The sequence below is a fragment of the Mustelus asterias genome, chromosome 15, assembly GCF_964213995.1.
Source record: "Mustelus asterias chromosome 15, sMusAst1.hap1.1, whole genome shotgun sequence".
NCBI classification, from domain to species: Eukaryota; Metazoa; Chordata; class Chondrichthyes; order Carcharhiniformes; family Triakidae; genus Mustelus; species Mustelus asterias.
Window position 1 is genome coordinate 5938918 of NC_135815.1, and position 22478 is coordinate 5961395.

General features: G+C 44.6%; 1 protein-coding gene across 1 annotated transcript in view; it reads right to left on the reverse strand.

The window, feature by feature from the left end:
- Positions 1-22132, reverse strand: part of aig1 (androgen-induced 1 (H. sapiens)) — a 117000-nt gene extending 94868 nt beyond the window's left edge. The window contains exon 1 of the mRNA XM_078230635.1: positions 21992-22132. Within this exon, the coding sequence (XP_078086761.1) occupies positions 21992-22132 (141 nt within the window). The remainder of the gene's footprint in view (positions 1-21991) is intronic.
- Between the last annotated feature and the right edge of the window lie 346 nt (positions 22133-22478).

Genomic DNA, 22478 nt, shown 5'->3' on the forward strand with positions numbered 1-22478 from the left:
AGCCGTGTGTTTCTCGGGACGGGAGGAGGCGCAACATTTGCCGATGACGGGATCTTCTGGTCCCGCTGCTGTTGATGGGATGTCCCACTGACTGACCCCATGCTGCTGGGGAACCCACGGTGGTGGTATACCGTCCGCAGGACCCAAAGACTCCACCGCTACAAAAGGCAGAAAATTCTGGCCATTTTCTCTGCAACAATCCCATCGAAACCCTTCGTAATTCTAAAGGCATTTTATCAAACTTCCCTTATAAGAAGTGGCTCACAAAGTACAGTCTGTGAAAGCAAACAGGCTGGAACCCTCATTCAACCCCGTCACTGATGTATATTTTATACCTCAGAGCTATGCAGGAGTGACTGAGATGATTTTGAGTGTAACGGGTTTTATTCACAGTGCTTCCAAATGTCTGCTCCATGCCTCTCACTCTGGCTTCCAGCTTTCGACAGTCTGTTTACTTTTCCCTGAGTCCACACCCAGTCTGAACTAATCAAGCACAGTGAGCATCAAAAGTAAATCAGACTCACGTAATCCAACACAGAACAATTGAGCACCACACATGCATGGTGTCACGCAACTACCCCTTGCTCCCATCAACAACAATGCGGTTCTTTAAGCAAGATTTATTCCCTGTTACAACCACAGGATTGGACTTTCAACATTTGCAGGACTGAAACCATGAAGAGGAACTGGCTGAATGTGGAGCCATACATGAGCCCGTGACATGGAGGTGCCGGTGTTGGATTGGGGCGGACAAGATGAGAGGTGACACGACACCAGGCTATAGTCCGACAGGTTTATTTGGAAGCACGAGCTTTCAGAGCATTGCTCCTTCGTCAGGCTCCAAGAGCTTGTGATTGTAAATAGACCTGTTGGACTATAACCTGGTGCCGTATGACCTCTAATACATGAGACTGAAGCTCTCCAACTTGGAACCAGACATCACCTCACTGGTGCCTCATCAAAGGCAGTGCCTTTCTTCCCATTGATTCAGGTGAGGTTTTAACTGTGGAAGGTGAAAATGGTGGGGTAGAACCTGTCGGTGGATTTTTGCCCTGCCCAAGGGGCCAATGGACAAACAAGTTTGAGAATCACAGATCTCCACGAAAGGGGACCATTTAATAAGTCAATCCCCAAGGCCATGTCTCCTTCTTTCCAATTATAAACAGACCAATTTCATTAACAACCCCCTCGCTTCACTTTGTGCTGACCTCCCAGTGAGATTGGTGACACTCTGTTAGAAAAATGTAACACTCCTGGTGTAATCACTAAAAAATCTGATATTTGCATTCTTTCCTATTCTGACCCACCCCAGTACAAGTCTCTTTATCACATTTCTATGTTTAAACCTCCTTTGGGAATAATGTAGCCATTGCGGGTTAGAATACAGGAAGACTTATTCATTTAAATTCAAATTTTGAACAATTATTTATTCGTTTTTACTTAACCTTGTAAGTAGGGTGCAGAGTCTGGGACAATAGCAATTAAGAAGAGTTACAGAGCAAAATAAAATTCTATATTCTGGAGCTCAGACCAGGTTGGAAAATAACAGCAGATGTGAAGTGAGTTGATGCCTTTTTCAAGAGATCTTACACGTAGAAGTCAACGGGGAGAAACTGATCTTTGGAAAGTTGTGCAAAATGTTCAACAGCAAACAGGCAGCCCCCCCAGCTTTACATCCTGCTCCATCCGTTCCGTTGAAAATCAGGCTGATTGCTGGACTATTACCCGTCCTGCCCTCCCGCAGAGAACCGGTTTTGCCTCCAACGTCTCTCCACACTCAGGGGAAGAAACAGTTCTATGGTGGCTCTAATGGCTGTGAGTGCAGGGACTGTTTTGCTTGTTTTAAACATCTTGAATTCATTGGTGGCAGAGCGTTGCTGGGAAAATCCGTGTTTGGTGCAGGATTTTCCCCTGGCTGGAATGAAAGCAGCTATTGGAATTTAACCAGTGAGTGTAATCTGCCAGACCCATATATGGAGAGGAAGCAGTCCGTTGAGATCATGTGGAGTTTTCTTTTCAAGAAATACACTATACAGCTGACGATAATAAAAAGTAACTCCCCATGTCCTACAGATTGAGTAGTGTGCACTGAAATGTATTTGCAGATGGAGTTAGGGTATAGCCTTTTGAATCTGAGTTTATGCAATGTCCTGGCGATGTTGGGGGTTATGGGTTTTAAGCAAAAAGAAAAGGATGTGGTTTGCACACGTAGATTCCAACGAACAGCAACCGATTTATCGGAAGAGATGTTTCCTGTACAGAGTACAAACTGAAACTAAAACAACAGCATGTGCAACACCCTAATGACACCACCATCAAATAATGTGACAGTCTTTTAAAGCAATCATGCAACTACTTAAATATATAACAGCTTAGATCCAGAAGGAACCAGGATATACACCCAACATATTGGAAGAAGAGGGAAATACTGCAAGAACACCCAGGGTTTGCTGATATTGTTGACCAGCAGCTGTGGTGGGATTTGTACCAGTGTCCCAAAACATTGGTCTGGATCTCTGGACTGTTAGTCCAGTGACCACTACATCACCACCTCTCCCAAGGCAACAGTGAGAGCTGAGCTGGAGGAAGGGTCAAAAGCACTAAGTCCTTGAGACCTGTGCAATTGATGCTTCAGCCACTGAGAGAGTAAGAGAAGGTGAAGCCACAATGTCTCTTGTGGAATAGTTTGATTCACTTGTTATGTCTTATTCGCTTTCTGACTCTCTCGCACTTGGGCATATGCACATACGTAGAACATAACACAGTAAGCAACTTGTTGGAAGGAACCTTTTAAAGAGGGGTTGTAAAATTAGTAATTTGAGATCATTGTAGTCCTGTAAGGATTGTTATTGGGCCAGCACCTCACGTCATCCCACAATGTCATCAACATTTGAAAGCACCAGCAATGTTACATACAAATGGGAGAACATAGTTAGTGCTGGAGGAGGTAACACCAGGGTGGGATTTCACTGAGTACAGGGAAGGAAGACAAGACCTAGAAGGAGCTGGAATATGCTGAACATTCTCAAGTACTTTGAAATGTAAAGTGCAGATAGTCGACGGGCATGCCAACTCCACAGGAAATGAATTGAAAGTAAGATTAAAACTATATGAACCTTTATAAAACACTAATCCAGCCTCAACTGGAGTACTGTGCCCAATTCTGGGCAGTGCACATTCAGAAGGATATGAAGGCTTTGGAGAGGATGCACAAAGGTTTGATGGGAATGATCCCAGAGATGAGGGGCTTGGATAGATTAGTGGGTATATCGGAGAACCTGAGGCTGTTTTTCCTCGAGAAGAGGAGGTTAAGAGGAGATTCAATAGAGGTGTTTAAAATTCTGAGGAGGCTGGACAGAGTACATAAAGAGGAACTGTTGCCATCGACAACAGGATCATGAACCGAGGGGATGGCAAAGGAACCAAAGGCAACATGGGGAGAAAAATGTTCTTTCGCAGTGGGAAACGGAATGTACTGCTTGAGAGTTTATCGAGGCAGATTCAATCATATCTTTCAAAGAGAATTCCATATGCACCTATCACAGACAGAATTTATATGCTCCTTTTTATTTCCCGTGACTAATATGTCGGTATGTAAAAATCTGTGTTTTTGTATCCTCAGAATGAGCATTCCAATTAAATAACTCCAGCAGCAAGCATTTTGTGATTTTTAAAACAAATAAAGGTTATTTCATATCACATGCGTGCCCCGGATTTTAAAACACAACATCTCACTCACTCTTCACACACACACGCACACTCATACTCACACTCATACTCACACACATTCATACTCACACACACACACACACTCACACTCACACACACACACACTCACACTCACACTCAGACACACACACACTCAGACACACACACACTCACACTCATACTCACACACACTCACACACACACTCATACTCACACACACATTCACACTCACACACACACTCACACATGCACACACACTCACACAAACACACACGCACACACACTCATACTCTCACACTCACACACACACTCATACTCTCACACTCACACACACATATTCACACTCATACACACTCACACACACACACTCACACACACACTCACGCACACACTCTCTCCCACACACTCACACACGCTCACACAGACACAAACTCTCACACACGCACTCTCCCACACACGCACACACTCACACACACACACTCATATTCACACACACATGGAGGTCAAAAATTATGGTTGCAACTTATAATTATCACAGTCTCATTTGTGACAGGCCTGTAATTCCTTTGATAGAGGTGATGCTTTAAAGTTGAAAGGAAAGTATGGTAAGGTAAAGGGGCTTTCAGTAAATTCTTCATCTGGAAGTAACCTCTCAGGTTTTAAGAGCAGAGAACCAAAATGGGTTCCCTCATCATGTGACTTCCGCAAGTTCAAAGTCCTTTTTCGAAACAAAAGGCTGCTTATTCCAGTCACCCTGCATTGTCATTTGGCACCTTGAGGCAGCCAGTGTCCCTGCGTTTGAAAGACCCATCCAGTTTGAAATAAGACTTTTGAATTAGTTTCAGGAGAGGGCATTGATACAACATCAGTCTGGAAGGTTCCTCTTGTCCCCTCTGGAGACATGGGTTTGGTTTCCATCCACAAAAGAAGTCAGGTGACCCTCGGGTGACCATCTTTTGCAAACTTTGTTGAGTTTTTGAAAATATAAAGTTTCGATTGAAGGTCCATAATACACTGACACAAAAATATTGCCGGGCTACTGGGACTCGACGGAAGAATGGGACTAGATAAATAGCTCTTCCTCAGAACAAACACAGACTTGACACGGCAAATGGGTGACTGTAGGAATCATTACAGCTCATCAGCTGGCTCCCTCTGACCCATCTCTATGGAGATACTTCCCGTCAGACACTGCCAGATAAATATATCAGGGCCAGCAGACATACTGTAGTTAATGGCGTTCACTCAAAGGAAGTGGAAATGATTAGTGGGTAAACAGTTCCCATGGGAATATCCCACCTGTGGTCAAAATATCACCCAGTGGAAAATTCATCACACTGTCTACCATTGGAATTGAGTAGTCCTGTGGCTTAGCACACTGTCCTCTTATTCGAAGGACTGGGCTTCAATCCAGGTCCATTGATTGCTCGAACATTAAAGTCCTCACCACTTTAACATGTACCATCTAAAGAATGAAATATCATGCCACATTTTCCAAGCTGCCCCACCAATAAGGTAACAGAATGCAACTGCACTATGACCCCGAGATATATCAATAGACACTTGTACATGGCACTCTGTAGATCCCATCATTTAAGAATCTTCCCATTCTGAACTCTTGGGAAGGGTTAATTTCCTTGTGATTTTGGTTGTGATGATTCAGTCTCTTGTGTCATTAGTTTTTCTTCCATAATCTGATCCAGTAAACCTGGAAAATTGCGTTGGCTGAAAAATTCCAAGAAACACATTTTACTTCATAGAATCCTTACACTGCAGAAGGAGGTCATTTGTGTACATGTTGGTTCTCTCTGTAAGAACCACTCAGCTAGTCCCATTCCCCAACCTTTCTCCTGTGAATCTTCAGATTTTCTCTCTTTAGTATTAGGAAAACAAAGGTAATTTTAAGGGATTTATATTAGTATTGGCAAACATAAGAAATAAGGTATAGATTTAAATGGGTTTAATTTAAAATTTCTGTGGAAGGAAGGGTAAAACCTATGGGTAGATTCATGCTGGACAAAGGTATTTGCATGTGTGGGCATTGATTAAGTTCCAATTGTGATTCTATTCTGCTTAGAGAGGATTGCAGCTTGAAGAGTAAATAAAAACATAGAGAAGGATAAGTCATTGCAGAATAACAGGAGATCACTTTCCAGAGGGAAGGGATTTCCTTTGTTCTTAGTCTTTGCTGAATTTGTTGGCAGTTGGGAGATAGGACACCAGGAAGTGAACATCTCTCAATTCTATGAGGAGAAGGGATCTTCAAAGAAGCAGACTTCCCAAAAATCCAGATACAGTCCAGGTAACCAGGGAATTAGGACAGAAAGAATATTTTAAGATGACTGAAGTTTAGAGAACAGAGGCCAAGGCACTGTTGAGAAGAAGTAAACAAAGTGTTCTGGGTTAAAGAGATAATTGCTGTAACTAGGTTTAAAGTTGGAAAGCAAACATCAGAAGTAAATCAGAAGTTTGATGCCGTTTTAATAGCATCTGGGAATTGAGAGTTAAAGCAATTGTCAATATATTATACAACAGTCAAGACAAAGAAATCCGAAAGGGAATGGTATCAAATCTGATTACTGGATTCACTGTTAAATGTGGAACAGAAGCTTTGTTTAAAATAGTCATTTGGAAAACCTGGACTGGATTCTGGAATGTAAACTGCAAATGGAAAGCATTATTGTGGAAGAAGATTTTAAAGCATATATTTGGGAATAGTGTTTGGAAATTCTCATGTGACAATCATCTGGGGGAATTCTGAGGAGACGTCCACAGACACTAACTTGGGTTCAGAGCAGAATGGGTGTATTTGACCACAGTCAATCTGTGTGCTTAAAGGGACTTTGTGTTAATGAGACCATTCATCTTAAAATGTAACTTTGTAATGAATCTGAATTAATTTAAAATCTGTGTGTATTTGTGTGATGACTTCAGCCAGGCTAATGAGGTTGGTTTGCTAGAGTATGAACTACCTGATGAGTCCTTGTTTGCACTTCAGTCCCACGCTCCTGATCTACGGGCACCTGGTGCGGAGAGGGGCGGGTCGGGATGGCGACCTCCTCATAAACTTGCTCCTGAGCCTGGCGAGACGCGCCATCAATAGGTCCAGGCAGCGGGCGATCGACGGGGTCGTCCATCCCAACTGTCTGCCCCTCTACCGCGGCTATGTTTGTGGCCAGGTGTCCCTGGAGAGGGAGCATGCGGTGTCCACGGGCACAGTTGACGCCTTCCGCACCCGCTGGGCACCGCAGGGGCTGGGGTGTATTATCGACCCTGATAATCACCTTTTGATTCAATGTTTTAAGTTTCCTTTGGCCTTTGATTTCTGTTCGGGCTGTTCCCCCTCCTTTTGGGGAGCTGCCCCTTTTAATTTGTCCTTAAGTTAATTTGAGTTTGTTTATTCGGTTGGTATCAAAAGAACTACCTGATGAGTCCTAGTTGATGGTTAAATCAGGGAGCCTCATGTTCCCTATTTAAAGCAGGTGTGTCAGATTCCCAGGTGGCATTCAGCTGGGAGCAACTGGAGAGCTGGCTGTGTACAGGTGTATGGTGTAAATAAAGTAACTTGGTGACGGGACTTTCACCACCGTGGAGTTATTATAATTTGTTAAACTAGGGGGGGGAATAAAGGAGTATTGTCGCATAATCCAACTTTTCATGTTGAAGAATTTTTTCTTGTTGTTAAAACTATTTGGTTTGATTTGATTTATTATTGTCACATGTATTAGTATACAGCGAACAATACTTCTCACGATATACTAATACACGCGACAATAATAAATCAAATCAATCAAATAGTTTTAACAACAAGAAAAAATTCTTAAACATGAGAAGTTGGATTATGCTACAATACTCCTTTATTCACACCCCCCCCCCCCCCTAAACTAACATGTGGCCCTGTGATTCTGTTCCTCCACATTTTCTAAAAAAAATAAAAGTTAGTCTTTTGAGTCAAGGTTCCATGCTGGGATCTTCCTGTCCAATTATAACATCAACTGGGATCGTAACCAAAGGTAATTGTCTAAATCCCCCTGTAAAGCCAGAAGATTGAATCTGCTGCCACGCCACCATCATGTGGAGATGCCGGCGTTGGACTGGGGTAAACACAGTAAGAAGTTTAACAACACCAGGTTAAAGTCCAACAGGTTTATTTGGTAACAAAAGCCACACAAGCTTTCGAAGCTCTAAGCCCCTTCTTCAGTCTTTAAGAAACAAAACAATGGGAGTGGAGAGAGCATCAAGACAGGCTAAAAAGATGTGTATCGTCTCCAGACAAGACAGCCAGTGAAACTCTGCAGGTCCACGCAACTGTGGGAGTTACAAATAGTGTGCCATGAACCCAATATCCCGGTTGAGGCCGTCCTCGTGTGTGCGGAACTTGGCTATCAGTTTCTGCTCAGCGACTCTGCGCTGTCGTGTGTCGCGAAGGCCGCCTTGGAGAACGCTTACCCGAATATCAGAGGCCGAATGCCCGTGACCGCTGAAGTGCTCCCCAACAGGAAGAGAACCGGGATATTGGGTTCATGTCACACTATTTGTAACGCCCACAGTTGCGTGGACCTGCAGAGTTTCACTGGCTGTCTTGTCTGGAGACAATACACATCTTTTAGCCTGTCTTGATGCTCTCTCCACTCACATTGTTTTGTTTCTTAAAGACTTGATTAGTTGTAAGTATTCGCATTTGGGCCCCACACCTCAGGAAGGACATACTGGCACTGGAGCGGGTCCAGCGGAGATTCACACGGATGATCCCAGGAATGGTAGGCCTGACATACGATGAACGTCTGAGGATCGTGGGATTATATTCATTGGAGTTTAGGAGGTTGAGGGGAGATCTGATAGAAACTTACAAGATAATGAACGGCTTAGATAGGATGGACGTAGGGAAGTTGTTTCCATTAACAGGGGAGACTAGGACGCGGGGGCACAGCCTTAGAATAAAAGGGAGTCACTTTAGAACAGAGATGAGGAGAAATTTCTTCAGCCAGAGAGTGGTGGGTCTGTGGAATTCATTGCCACAGAGGGCTGTGGAGGCCGAGACGTTGAGCGTCTTCAAGACAGAAATTGATAAATTCTTGATTTCTCGAGGAATTAAGGGCTATGGGGAGAGAGCGGGTAAATGGAGTTGAAATCAACCATGATTGAATGGTGGAGTGGACTCGATGGGCCGAATGGCCTTACTTCCGCTCCTATGTCTTATGGTCTTATGGTCTTATTCCAACCATTATTCATGTAAATTGAGTCTGTGTCTTTATAAGCTGTTTGTGAACAGAATTTCCACTCACCTGAAGAAGGGGCTTAGAGCTTCGAAAGCTTGTGTGGCTTTTGCTACCAAATAAACCTGTTGGACTTTAACCTGGTGTTGTTAAACTTCTTACTACGCCACCATCAGGCAGTGCATTCCAGATCCTTATTGCTCACTGTGGGAAAACAATTTCCTCATGTCCCCTCTGGTTCTGTTGCCAGTTACCTTGGATCGGTGCCCCCTGGTTCTCAACCCTACTGACAGCCAGAACAGTTTCTCCCGATATGCTTTGCCCAGACACCTCATGATTTTGAACACCTGTGTGGAGCTTGCATGTTCTCCCCGTGTCTGCGTGTGTTTCCTCCGGGTGCTCTGGTTTCCTCCCACAGTCCAAAGGTGTGTGGGTTAGGTGGATTGACCATGCTAACTTGCCCCTTAGTGTCAGGGGGGGCTGGCAGGGTTAATCGGCGGGGCTATCGGGAAAGGGCCTGGGTGGGATTGTTGTTGGTGCAGTCTTGTTGGGCCAAATGGCCTCTTTCTGCACTGTAGGGATTGGATGATTCTATGAACTCTCCTCTGAACCGTCTCTTCTCAAAAGAGAATGATCCCAGATGGATCATCAATCCATCCTCGTAAATGAAGCCTCGCCTCCCTGGAACCATTCTCTGCTCCCTCTCTAAATCACTCACACCCCTTCTCAAGTGTGGTGTCCAGAACAGGATGCCACACTCCTGTCAAGACTGAACCAGTGTTTTATAAAGGTTCGCCATAACCTCCTCACTTTTGTACTCAGTGGCCAGGAGTCTCCGGTTTTGTACGCCCCCACCACCGCTGCCAGCAAGAACAGAGAATTTGGCGCTCAGCCAAACCTTCATTCACTGCAACGGGATTGGAGGATCCCAGCTGCAGAGGATTTCAGCCTATACACCTATTGAAAAGCACTTGCTGTATTAACCATTTTCTCAACATACCTTGCCAGCTTTGATAATTTGCGCACACATACCCCTCGGCCCCTCCACTCCTGTATCAGTTTTGGAATTGCATGCTTTAATTTATATTTCCTTTCCTCAATCTTCCTACCAAATGCACTCGTTTTGCACCATTTAATTTTAGATTTTAAGTCATTTCCTTTTAATAAACAGTCACACCAGGCAGAAGTGATACTGGGCCAAATACTAAAAAGTAAAACAGTCCAACTCAACAGTCAACATATTCAGGCTTCTGCTCAGTGGAAGTGGAAATAATTAGTCATCAGAGAGTTCCCATCCGTGGGTGTTGGAAAATTCACCATACTGTCTACCATGGAATTGGACTGTCCTGTGGTTCCACACACTGTACTCTTGTTATTAAGTCCAAGCCCATTGATAGCTTGAATGTTAAATCTCTGCCAACTTTGGACACGGGTGAGGTACCTGAGGATTGGAGGATAGCGAATGTGGTCCCGTTGTTTAAGAAGGGTAGCAGGGATAACCCAGGAAATTATAGGCCGGTGAGCTTGACGTCCGTGGTAGGGAAGTTGTTGGAGAGGATTCTTAGAGACAGGATGTATGTGCATTTAGAACGGAACAATCTCATTAGTGACAGACAGCATGGTTTTGTAAGAGGGAGGTCGTGCCTTACAAATTTGGTGGAGTTTTTTGAGGAAGTGACAAAAATGGTTGATGAAGGAAGGGCCGTGGATGTCGTCTATATGGATTTCAGTAAGGCATTTGACAAAGTCCCACATGGCTGGTTGGTTAAGAAGGTTAAGGCTCATGGGATACAAGGAGAAGTGGCTCGATGGGTGGAGAACTGGCTTGGCCATAGGAGACAGAGGGTAGTGGTCGAAGGGTCTTTTTCCGGCTGGAGGTCTGTGACCAGTGGTGTTCACAGTAAGAAGTTTAACAACACCAGGTTAAAGTCCAACAGGTTCACCACCTGTTGGACTTTAACCTGGTGTTGTTAAACTTCTTACTGTGTTTACCCCAGTCCAACGCCGGCATCTCCACATCATGACCAGTGGTGTTCCGCAGGGCTCTGTACTGGGACCTCTGCTATTTGTGATATATATAAATGATTTGGAAGAAGGTGTAACTGGTGTAATCAGCAAGTTTGCGGATGACACAAAGATGGCTGGAATTGCGGATAGCGAAGAGCATTGTCGGGCAATACAGCAGGATATAGATAGGCTGGAAAATTGGGCGGAGAGGTGGCAGATGGAATTTAATCCGGATAAATGCGAAGTGATGCATTTTGGAAGAAATAATGTAGGGAGGAGTTATGCAATAAATGGCAGAGTCATCAGGAGTATAGAAACACAGAGGGACCTAGGTGTGCAAGTCCACAAATCCTTGAAGGTGGCAACACAGGTGGAGAAGGTGGTGAAGAAGGCATATGGTATGCTTGCCTTTATAGGACGGGGTATAGAGTATAAAAGCTGGAGTCTGATGATGCAGCTGTATAGAACGCTGGTTAGGCCGCATTTGGAGTACTGCATCCAGTTCTGGTCGCCGCACTACCAGAAGGACGTGGAGGCATTGGAGAGAGTGCAGAGAAGGTTTACCAGGATGTTGCCTGGTATGGAGGGTCTTAGCTATGAGGAGAGATTGGGTAGACTGGGGTTGTTCTCCTTGGAAAGACGGAGAATGAGGGGAGATCTAATAGAGGTATACAAGATTATGAAGGGTATAGATAGGGTGAACAGTGGGAAGCTTTTTCCCAGGTCGGAGGTGACGATCACGAGGGGTCACGGGCTCAAGCTGAGAGGGGCGAAGTATAACTCAGACATCAGAGGGACGTTTTTTACACAGAGGGTGGTGGGGGCCTGGAATGCGCTGCCAAGTAGGGTGGTGGAGGCAGGCACGCTGACATCGTTTAAGACTTACCTGGATAGTCACATGAGCAGCCTGGGAATGGAGGGATACAAACGATTGGTCTAGTTGGACCAAGGAGCGGCACAGGCTTGGAGGGCCGAAGGGCCTGTTTCCTGTGCTGTACTGTTCTTTGTTCTTTGTTCTAACTGCAAGAACCCTATGTTGGGGCAGGTGAAATTCATCTTGGGCAATTGAACAAGTTTTTTTACACAGAGGGTGGGTGGTAAGTGTCTGGAATGTGCTGCCAGAGGAGGTGGTAGAAGCAGATACAGTAGCAATGTTTAAGAGGCAGCTTGACAGATACATGAATAGGCAGGGAATAGACGAGTACGGACGCGTAGAGGCAAAAGGCCTTTAGTTTAGAAAGGCATCATGTGTCAGCACAGGCTTGGTGGGCCGAAGGACCTGTTCCTGTGCTGTACTGTTCTTTGTTCTTCTTTGGATGGAACTTTGCCATCACTAGTTTTGTGCTCACATCTTAGAGGCACACGATTCCCAACATCTGGTAGATACCACCAAATGTACAAGAGAGGACACTGTGATTGGTAGTGTGGAAAATGAAAAACTTACAATAGTGGGGTGGTATTTAATGGTGTCCGAGCTACTGTCTAGAGAGCTGGTGAGACCTTGGCCTCTTTTCCAGAAGGCCTGTTGAATTAAGTACCAATTAGACACTTGACAGCCTGCATTGGGTCTTGGCTGGGATCCACCAAGAGTTGCCAGCCAATCAGAGGCTGGCAGCTCTATTGGACATTAGCGCCACTGGGAGAGGCCAGCAGTGGCCGCTGTGGGTAATGTACCCACTCGAGGCCTCAGACCATGGATAGACCCAGGCGCACAGGTAAGGAATTGTGGGAGGGGATTCACAAAGTGGACATCATAGAAGACAGTGATGGAGCATCGGCAGCAAGGGAAGAGGGTGGATTCTCTACCCCTGGCCAGCTGTGGATGCTCGGTCAATGGTGTTAGGATACCAGAGCAGAAACCCTAAAGTATGTTATGAAACCCAACCAAACTCCAACAGTTTTTCTATTTTGGCATTAGTATAAGGCTAAGGTGTTTCACTTCAGTTAGATACTTTTAACCCCCTAGGAAGATTTATCAAAACAAACTTTATTTAACAATACAGATTAACTATAATGAATGAATTAGCTTAATTTTTACCAATTGAAATACATAAGCATGACAAAATGCAATTCTTAATGGCTAACCTATCTCAATTAGTTCCAATTTAAGCAATATTCCTCTTACAGACTTAAATTCCTCTTCTAAATCAGTTAGTAACACACAGGCTGACATATTTGCAATTGGGCTGCCAGCCCTTGAGCCTCCAGAACATTCCTGGGAGGAGAGACAGAGAGAAAGAGACCTATTTCTCCTAGCAGGTCCTAAACAATAGCCTCCAAAGAGAGACAGGGAGACCTCTTGCTTCTTTCAGAACCCGGCAGTAACTGCCTGCTTTTCCTTGTAAACTTAGCTCCTCTAATTAAGCACATGACTGTCTCTGTCAATCAACCTAATCAAAACCCTACTCTGAAACCCCAGAGGAAAAACCAAATAAACAAAAATGCATTAACTCAGATTAAAACAAACACATCCAGAGCTAAAATCAGTTATTGGCTGCATCCTCAGCATGTGATCTGCCTATTTTGCAGACAAATCTGCACCGTGTAAAAAGAGCTGAATTTTAAACATACCCCTCACAAAAAACATGATGTAATATTTCTTAAAGACACAGTATCATCACAATGAGAATATTCAAGACTGAGGTCAATGGATGTTTTTGCACTGAGGGAATTAAAGGATATGGAGAGGAAGGTGGAGTTGAGATAGAACATAGGCCATGGTTGTATTGAATGATGAAACAGGCTCGAGGGGCCAAATGGCCAACTCCAGCTCATCATTCTTATGTCCTTATATACCACACCTGGAATTACTTGAAACTGGTACTGGGTTACATTAAGTATTTCACTATACAGCATTGAAATGTATGCACTAAATGTACGCAAAACTTCACAAGTGCAAGCAGCAAATGTTGAATTAAAATAACTCCTCTCCCAAGATACTGGGACCAGACCAACCACCAAGAATGATCCCTAAAATGAAGAGCTTGTTGCATGAGGAACAGTTGAGGACTCTGGGTCTGTACTCGTTGGAGTTTAGAAGGATGAGGGGGGATCTTATTGAAACTTACAGGATACTGCGAGGCCTGGATAGAGTGGATGTGGAGAGGATGTTTCCACTAGTGGGAAAAACTAGAACCAGAGGGCACAACCTCAGGCTAAAGGGACGATCCTTTAAAACAGAGATGAGGAGGAATTTCTTCAGCCAGAGAGTGGTGAATCTGTGGAACTCTTTGCCGCAGAAGGCTGTGGAGGCTAGGTCATTGAGTGTCTTTAAGACAGAGATAGATAGGTTCTTGATTAATAAGGGGACCAGGGGTTATGGGGAAAAGGCAGGAGAATGGGGATGAGAAAAATATCAGCCATGATTGAATGGCAGAGCAGACTCGATGGGCCGAATGGCCTAATTCTGCTCCTATGTCTTATGGCCTTATGGTCAACCAGCACCCCCTTATCCCACTAACCACTCTCCCTGCACTGGCAAGATGGGATTTGAATGCTAAATTCCAAAGCCGCCAACACACTGAGCAACCACTCAGGTGGAATAGTAAAAGAGGCAGCTGCTCTTTGGGAGGCGAATCAGAATTAACTTTTAATAGTCCATTAACACTCTTTCCAAAACATTTATTTGGAGGCTGATACTTTCCCAACATTTCAATCCCCGCACTCGGATTTGTTTTTCATGTTTGGGCTGGAGCGAGAGACCCGGACATTGTCCAGTTGTGGGGTGGAGGAGGCCATTCAGCCCAGCTGGCCAGTTATCAGGATAAATGCACTGTGACATTTGCAAAGAATGAAAAACGGGAGGAGCGGGGATAGAAAGAGAAAATCCTCTTTTTCTTGGGCTGGGTAACCAGAGGGAGGATGCTCACAAACCCCCCCCACCCTAACCCCAAATCCACGCCTGCCAGACATTGCTGGGATTAATCCAAACCGGTTGTTTTAAAAGGTTGCATCTATTTATTGCGTCTCTCTACCCTTTTTTCACTGACTTTAATTCAGTTATCCTCCCACTGCACTGACTGTCACTCAGCAATAAGCCAGAGCTGTGAGCAACTGAAAAGTTAGTGCCTGCAGTGACGTCTTGATGGCAGAGACAAGGCTCGATTTCGCTGCCCACGCACTAGACCATTCAAAACAGCGGCAGCTGGCTTCCCAAGTTTTAATAGAGAAAATCCGACAGGAATTGCTGCTCACCGCAACCCTTTTCACATCTACCAACCCCATGCAAGTGCCCAAAAAAGGAGGTAAATGTTAAAAAAGAACAGTCTGATCTTCTGATGGAGTTATTGGCCATTCATTGTGTAGAATGATGGATTTATTAACCCGCACCCACTAAAGTGGCAGTTACAACATTGCTAATAAATTGCTTCATCTCCTCTTTGTCCTAAACTCTGTTATCCATTCTCCAATGTGTTACAATGACTCCCCGAAGTACAGTCACTTCCAATTTTTGCAATTAACTTTCATATCAGCTGTATTATTGTACTGATGCTGTAATACTAATCTGCGGCAAGTTTCAGTTCACTCAGGGAGTTTGAGCTGATGTGTTAATACATACATACATGTTGTAGCCTGGAGCAATGGACATTGCTATGTAGACACTAACAGTCCATCCATCGCATGGCTGACCAGGGACCTCTCCTGTCCCTCCTGCCTGCCACTGACATGTGGTGGAAGAATTTGCATGTTGCTACCTAACCTGCTTGACTGAGATACACAGCTTCCTTTGCCATCAAGTTCTGGGGTGGAATCCCTGGCTCAGAAGGCAGGGACACTACCCACTGTGCCAGGCAACCCCCTATTAGCTGGTGATACAATGATATGTTTTTGATGATATGCCAAGGATATGTTTTTATCAAAAGGATCGCATGTGGAGCAGAGCTGTCTGTTTCATCAGAAGTAACTCTTCAAATGCAGACAACAAAAATAGAACAAAACTTACTCCAACTTATAGATCAAAGAAAGGGTTTAATAAAGAAACATCATTACTTCAAACTTGGGGCCTCACCCTAGGCCAATCCAAGCTCCTCACAATTCTACACAGGTTCTTACTTATAGTGAGTCAGCTGACTATTACATCATTCTGCAATTGGTTCCATGGTTCACTGGGTCAGCTGACTCTTACATCTTGTTGCCATTGGTCACATTACATCCAATATAAAGTTGTCATTGGTTACATTCTAACACTGTCGGCAGTTCCAATGAACTATTGCGCTACAAGCTCTTGCTAGAAAGCCTTTCACTCTTGCCAATGATCAGGTGATAGTGTCAGTCACAGTATAGTCAGTTACTTTAGTCCTTGGAAGATGAGTCACTTCACTGAAGCTGTGATAAGGGTTGCTAAAACAAACAAGAAACTTGCATTTCCGTCGAACCTTTTATGACCACTGGGTATCCCAAAGTGCTTTACAGCCAATGACGTACTTGTGTGAAATATAGTCACTGTGTCGGAAACACAGCAGTCAATTTGTTCACAGCAAGCTTCCATAGACTGCAATATGAAACGGCCAGATAATCTGTTTTTTGTAATATTGTTAGAGGGATAAACATTGACCAGAAAGTCAGGGATTACCTTCCTGCTAGTCTTCAAAATAATGTCATAGGATCTTTTACATCCAACTGAGAGAGCAGACAGGGTCTCGACTCAAGTTCCCATCCAGAGGGTGGCATCTCCAACAATCCAGCACGCCCTCAATACCACAATGGAGTATCAGCTCAGGTTCCCATACTCCAGTCACTGGAAAGGGACTTGGGTGGCACAGTGGTACAGTGGTTAGCACTGTTGCCTCACAGCGCTAGGGACCCGGGTTTGATTCCCGGCTTGGGTCACTGTCTGTGTAGAGTCTACACATCCTCCCCATGTCTGCGTGTGTTTTCTCTGGGTGCTCCGGCTTCCTCCCGCAGTCCAAAGATCTGCAGGTTAGATGGATTGGCCATGCTAAATTGCATCTTAGTGTCCCAAGATGTGTAGGTTAGATGGATTAGCCATGGTAAATATGTGGGGTTATGGGGACAGGGTGGGGGAGAGGGTCTGGATAAAATACTCTGAGAGTCAGTGCAGACCTGGTGGGACAAATGGCTTCCTTCTGCACTGTAGGGACTCTATGGACCCTAAACTTTTTGACTCAAAGTGTTACCAACTTAGCCCCTGCCACAATTCTCCATGAAAAACTACTGCACCAGGTTGAAGCATTAGTTATCAGAGGTAGAATCTGGAGCTAGAGGCCGAAATGAGGAAACGGCATAGCAGCAGTGAGGGGAGTGATAAAGAGGGACAGCACAGTGCTTAGCACTGCTGCCTCACACCACCAGGGACCCGGGTTCAATTCCAGCCTCAGGTCACTATCTGTGTAGCGTTTGCACATTCTCCCGTGTCTGTGTGGGTTTCCTCCGGGTGCTCCAGTCTCCTCCCACAGTCCAAAGATGTGCGGGTTAGGTGGATTGGCCATGCTAAATTGACCCTAGTGTCAGGGGGATTAGCAGGGTAAATATGTTACGGGAATAGGGCCTGGGTGGAATTGTGATTGGTGCAGACCCGAATGGCCTCCTCCTGCACTATCGGGATTCTTTGAATTTGAGAGATTTGCTGAGTAGAGGGCTCCAGAGATTGGTTCAAGAGCCCCTACTTTCTCCATCTACATCACTGAACTGGGTTCAAAAGGTGAAATAAATTCACTGAAGATGACACAACCAAAACAGTCCGACAGAGCAACCAGAAAAAATACAAAAGGTCTCGGCCAAATGATGCAAAGTGTCGAAAAGTGGCAGGTAAAGTTTGCTTTAGAATAGGTGAATGGTGTGACATATAGGAAGGGAAAATGATGTGATAAAAAGGGAAGTTGAAAGAGAAGTGGGAGTGAAAGCAGACTCAACACTCAACAGGTCCAGCCATTGTTGAATAGTAAACATGATGTGGAGATGCCGGCGTTGGACTGGGGTGGGCACAGTAAGAAATCTCATAACACAGGTTAAAGTCCAACAGTTTTATTTGGAATCTTGGGCTTTCGGAGCGCTGTTCCTTCACCTGATGAAGGAGCAGTGCTCCAAAAGCTCGTGATTCCAAGTAAATGTGTTGGACTTCAACCTGGTGTTGTGATTAGCAAACAGAGAGACAATCTGACCCCTATGAGTTATATTGTGAAATCAGGAGACTATAAGCCTGAGATTACCATATTGAAACTTTGTCATGAGCCTGTTGTGACACACCTTAAATTCTGGTCTCCAAGGCACAAGGGAAGCATCTTGGAAACATTGCACAGAGAGCGATGGAATAGTATCAGAGCAGCACTTGAGTAGTTTCAAAGCAGCAATGGAGTAGTTTCAGAGCAGCACTGGAGTGGTTTCAGAGCAGCACTGGAGTGGTTTCAGAGCAGCACTGGAGTGGTTTCAGAGCAGCAGTGGAATAGTTTCAGAGTACTGAGTTGGGGACTGTGATTTCAACTGCTGAGATCCAAAGTTCTGGATTTACTTCCTGCAATGTTTTAGCCTTTCTACTCTAGCTCCTTTACGATTCTCCTTAAAAGCTCCCTCTTTGACCAAGCTTTTGGTCGTCTGCTATCTCGTTCCCTGTCAGGTTTGGATTGAATAATGCTCTTGTGAAGTGCCTTGTGATGCTTTGCTTCATCAGAGGTGCTCTCAAAATGCAAGTTAGTGTTGTTGAGTTAATGATAAAAGGGAGTGAATAAGAGGGGTTCTTAGAACAAAGAACAAAGAAAATTACAGCACAGAAACAGGCCCTTCGGCCCTCCAAGCCTGGACCGACCATGCTGCCTGACTGAACTAAAACCCCCTACCCTGCCGGGGACCATATCCCTCTATTCCCATCCTATTCATGTATTTGTCAAGACGCCCCTTAAAAGTCACTACCGTATCTGCTTCCACTACCTCCCCCGGCAGTGCGTTCCAGGCACTCACCACCCTCTGTGTGAAAAATTTGCCTCTTAGATCTCCTTTAAACCTTGCCCCTGGCACTTTAAACCGATGCCCCTCAGTACTTGACGAAATAGAGATGTTTATAGGATACATAAGAATCTAAATGGAATAGAAACGATAAATCCTAACCATGGTTTAATGTTAAAGCACAATTCTGTAGGGAAATCGGTACAAACGGGTAAAAGGCATGTTCAGGACTGATGTTAGGGACTCATCCTTCATGATGTGAAATTTTTCAGCTGGGTCAGAATAGATGGAAACTCTGCAATTAGTCAGGAGCCAGCTCGGTGCAGTGCTGTGGGGCCTTCAGAAACCTATGGACAAGAGTTGAAGCGGGCAAATGGCTTCTGTCATCATTGTGAAGGTTTAAAATAAGTAGAGCAAGGACTTTGAACTCATAGAATCATAGAATCCCTACAGTGCAGAAAGAGGCCATTTGGCCCATCGAATCTGCACCTACCACAATCCCACCCAAGCCCTCTCCCCATAATTCCACATATTTACCCTGCTAACCCTCTGACACTGAGAGGCAATTTAGCATGGCCAATCCACCTAACCCGCACATCTTTGGACAAAATCAAAGGTCTGCCATAGCATGAAACAAATAAAAATAATGTAAAATAACATAATTTGCACCTTAAACACACAAACACGTATTCAATCAACGCTAGAATGCTTTCACAGTGCTTATCGATATATCCCACAGCTACTGGGCTGATGATGCCTGTCTTACTACCTCCAAACTCCAATTTCCAACTGTGCTTAACCGCATGTGTATCACTCCTATCCCAGCTCTTAGCATAAGAGTTCAGTTAGGAGCTCTCTCGATGGTTAAATCAACCACGGGGAAGTTTATAAAGTGCCTAGGAACTCTAAAGGGCCTGTAGAATCCTACAGTGCAGAAGGAGGCCATTCGGCCCATCGAGTCTGCACCGACCACAATCCCAACCAGACCCTATCCCCATAACCCTATGCATTTACACTAGCTAGTCCCCACTGACACTAAGAGTAAATTTAGCTTGGCCAATCCACCAAAACCGCACATCTTTGGAGTGTGGGAGGAAACCGGAGTACCCATGGAAACCCACTTAGACACAGGGAGAACATGCAAACTCCGCACAGACAGCGGCCCAACCCAAGAATTGAACCCGGGTCCCTGGCACCGTGAGGCAGCAGTGCTAACCACTGTGCCACCGTGCCGCTCATAATGCCATCGTGCTGTCCATTGTGCCACCGTGTCGCCCATCATGACACCGTGCCACCCATGTCAGGTACAGTGGGCAATGGTGTTGTAATGGTGTGGTCACTGGAATAATGACCCAGTCTAATGCTCTGGATCAGTGGCAACTACTGACAAATCCAGAATTTAAAGTGACTGTGACAATGACAATTATTTATTACAAACTCACTTGATTCATCCAGGAAGGGGAATCTGCCATCCTTACCCAGTAAGAAGTCTCACAACACCAGGTTAAATTCAACAGGCTTATTTGGTAGCACGAGCTTTCGGAGCGCTGTTCTTTTATTAGGTGAATGATATCATGTGATATCCAAATCATGGCTACAACCGTCCTTCCCCAGTCTGGTCTATATGTGACTCCAGACCCACAGCAATGATTCATTCTCAACTGTCCTCTGAAATGACCTCACGAGCCATTCAGTTCAAGGGCAATTAGGAATGGGCAACAAATGCTGGCCTTGCCAGTGACAACCACACTCCACAAAATCATTTCCAAAAAGTACTTTCCAAACTCAAGTCTGACACTGAATTGGAGCCATACTTTTTGTGGTGACCTCCAGGGGGCTCTATATCACTTCATTCCGGAATCAGAACAGGCCTCATCCCATATTTACAATGCAACTTTAACGTCATTGAGAAGCGGAACACTGAAATCGTTCCTATATGAATGGCATGAATGTCCCAGTGTTTTGCTGAATGCGTCGATCTCAATCCGGCATCCTCTGTTAAAACTGGGACATTGTCCTTAGTTAATGGCTAACGTTTTAATGACAATCTTAATTGAAGATGCAGCATCATTGAGATGCAGTGGACTGTTCTTGTAATGATAATGCTCTCCTTCAAGGGTCCCCTTTTCCCATTTATCATTTATATATATTCCCCTATTCTGATGTTTGCACAGAGAATGGGTGATTCACACGGATTGCAGATGTTGTTTGGCGCTAAAGCCTGCACGCATTCTATCAATGACGATTGATCTTCACAGTATTTACCTTGTCAATCACCTCCCACCATGAAGTACAGACAGAATAAGGATCACGCACTCTGGATTTCCTCCTTCCTCGGTGTGTATTAACCAAGATCACTCCTCATTATAAATAGCAGAGCACATCACAGAATAGGAAGGCGGACACGAGGGGGAACAACAAGGGGTGCAACCTGCACTCACCCCAGGTACAACAATCTCATTCTGACCCTGTGACATCCATGTAGGGACAGACCAGGCACTCAATACCAACAAGCACCCTGGTCCTGGAGTGTGACCATATCTTTCCTGTCCAACAATATCAATATTTATATTGATAAATCCTCTTGCAAACTTCACATAGCCAAACCATATCACTGGACTCTTAGGGGAAAAAAATGAAAGTAACTGGGGAAATATAAACTAAGATTGCAGAATTTTCTTTCTAAATCAAACCCCCTTCACCTTTAATTTTGCAAACTGATGGATATTTATCTTCTCCAAGTACAGAGGAGGGCCTTTCTATCCGAAGCATGAGGTTTGAGGGGAGAGGAATTTAAAGTGTTAAAACTGCCTCAAAATGCAAAGGTTAAAATTCATAAAATTAGACTTAAAAATGTCAGAAAAGGAAAATGGTAAAATGTTTTTCAGTCTTTTGTCAGTGATGATGGTCTTGAAGATGTTGTTTTGTATTCGGAGAGGGAAAGGTGATGGGGAGGAGAAACACCTCCATTAAACACCAAATAATATTCATTGAGCAAGGCATCTTCTGTGTCTGCCTGTGTGTGCATGGGGGTGGGGGGCGGGGAGAGTAGGGGGGGGGGGAGAAGGGAGGTGGGGATGCATTTAGCAAGAAGAAGAAAGCAATAGCAGCAGCGACGCCATAAGAAGAATCATCCGGAGTTTACTCTCTCCATGACTTACCAGGTCTATGAATGTGAGGAACTTCCAGCTTCCGCCGTATGTTTGGTGAGCTGGGATGTCGAGGGCTTTGAAATTGCAGAGGATGGAGAGGTAGGAGAGCAGGATGGCGACCCGCAGGACCTGGGAGGGGATGAGAGCCATGTTGCCGCTGCTGATGCTGCTCCTCTCCTCTGCTGCCTAGTAACTGCCCAGAGCCAGAGGGAGCCTGTTACCATGGAAACCTGGGCTGGCAGGCTGCAGCTAGGCACAAGATCGCATAGGCCTTCAGGACAGAAAGAGCAAAAATACACACAAATGAATCTATTATTCTTCAAGTGTATAAAATATAACCCAGACTGGATATGAAAAATGGATGTTTTAATGAATACACTGTTTTAGAGCTGTAATGATATGTATTCACAGATGCTAATGGATAAATATTAATCTTTCTTCATGTTAAAAAAGGGAACATGTTCCATATATCTATTCAATTTGCTATCTATTATCT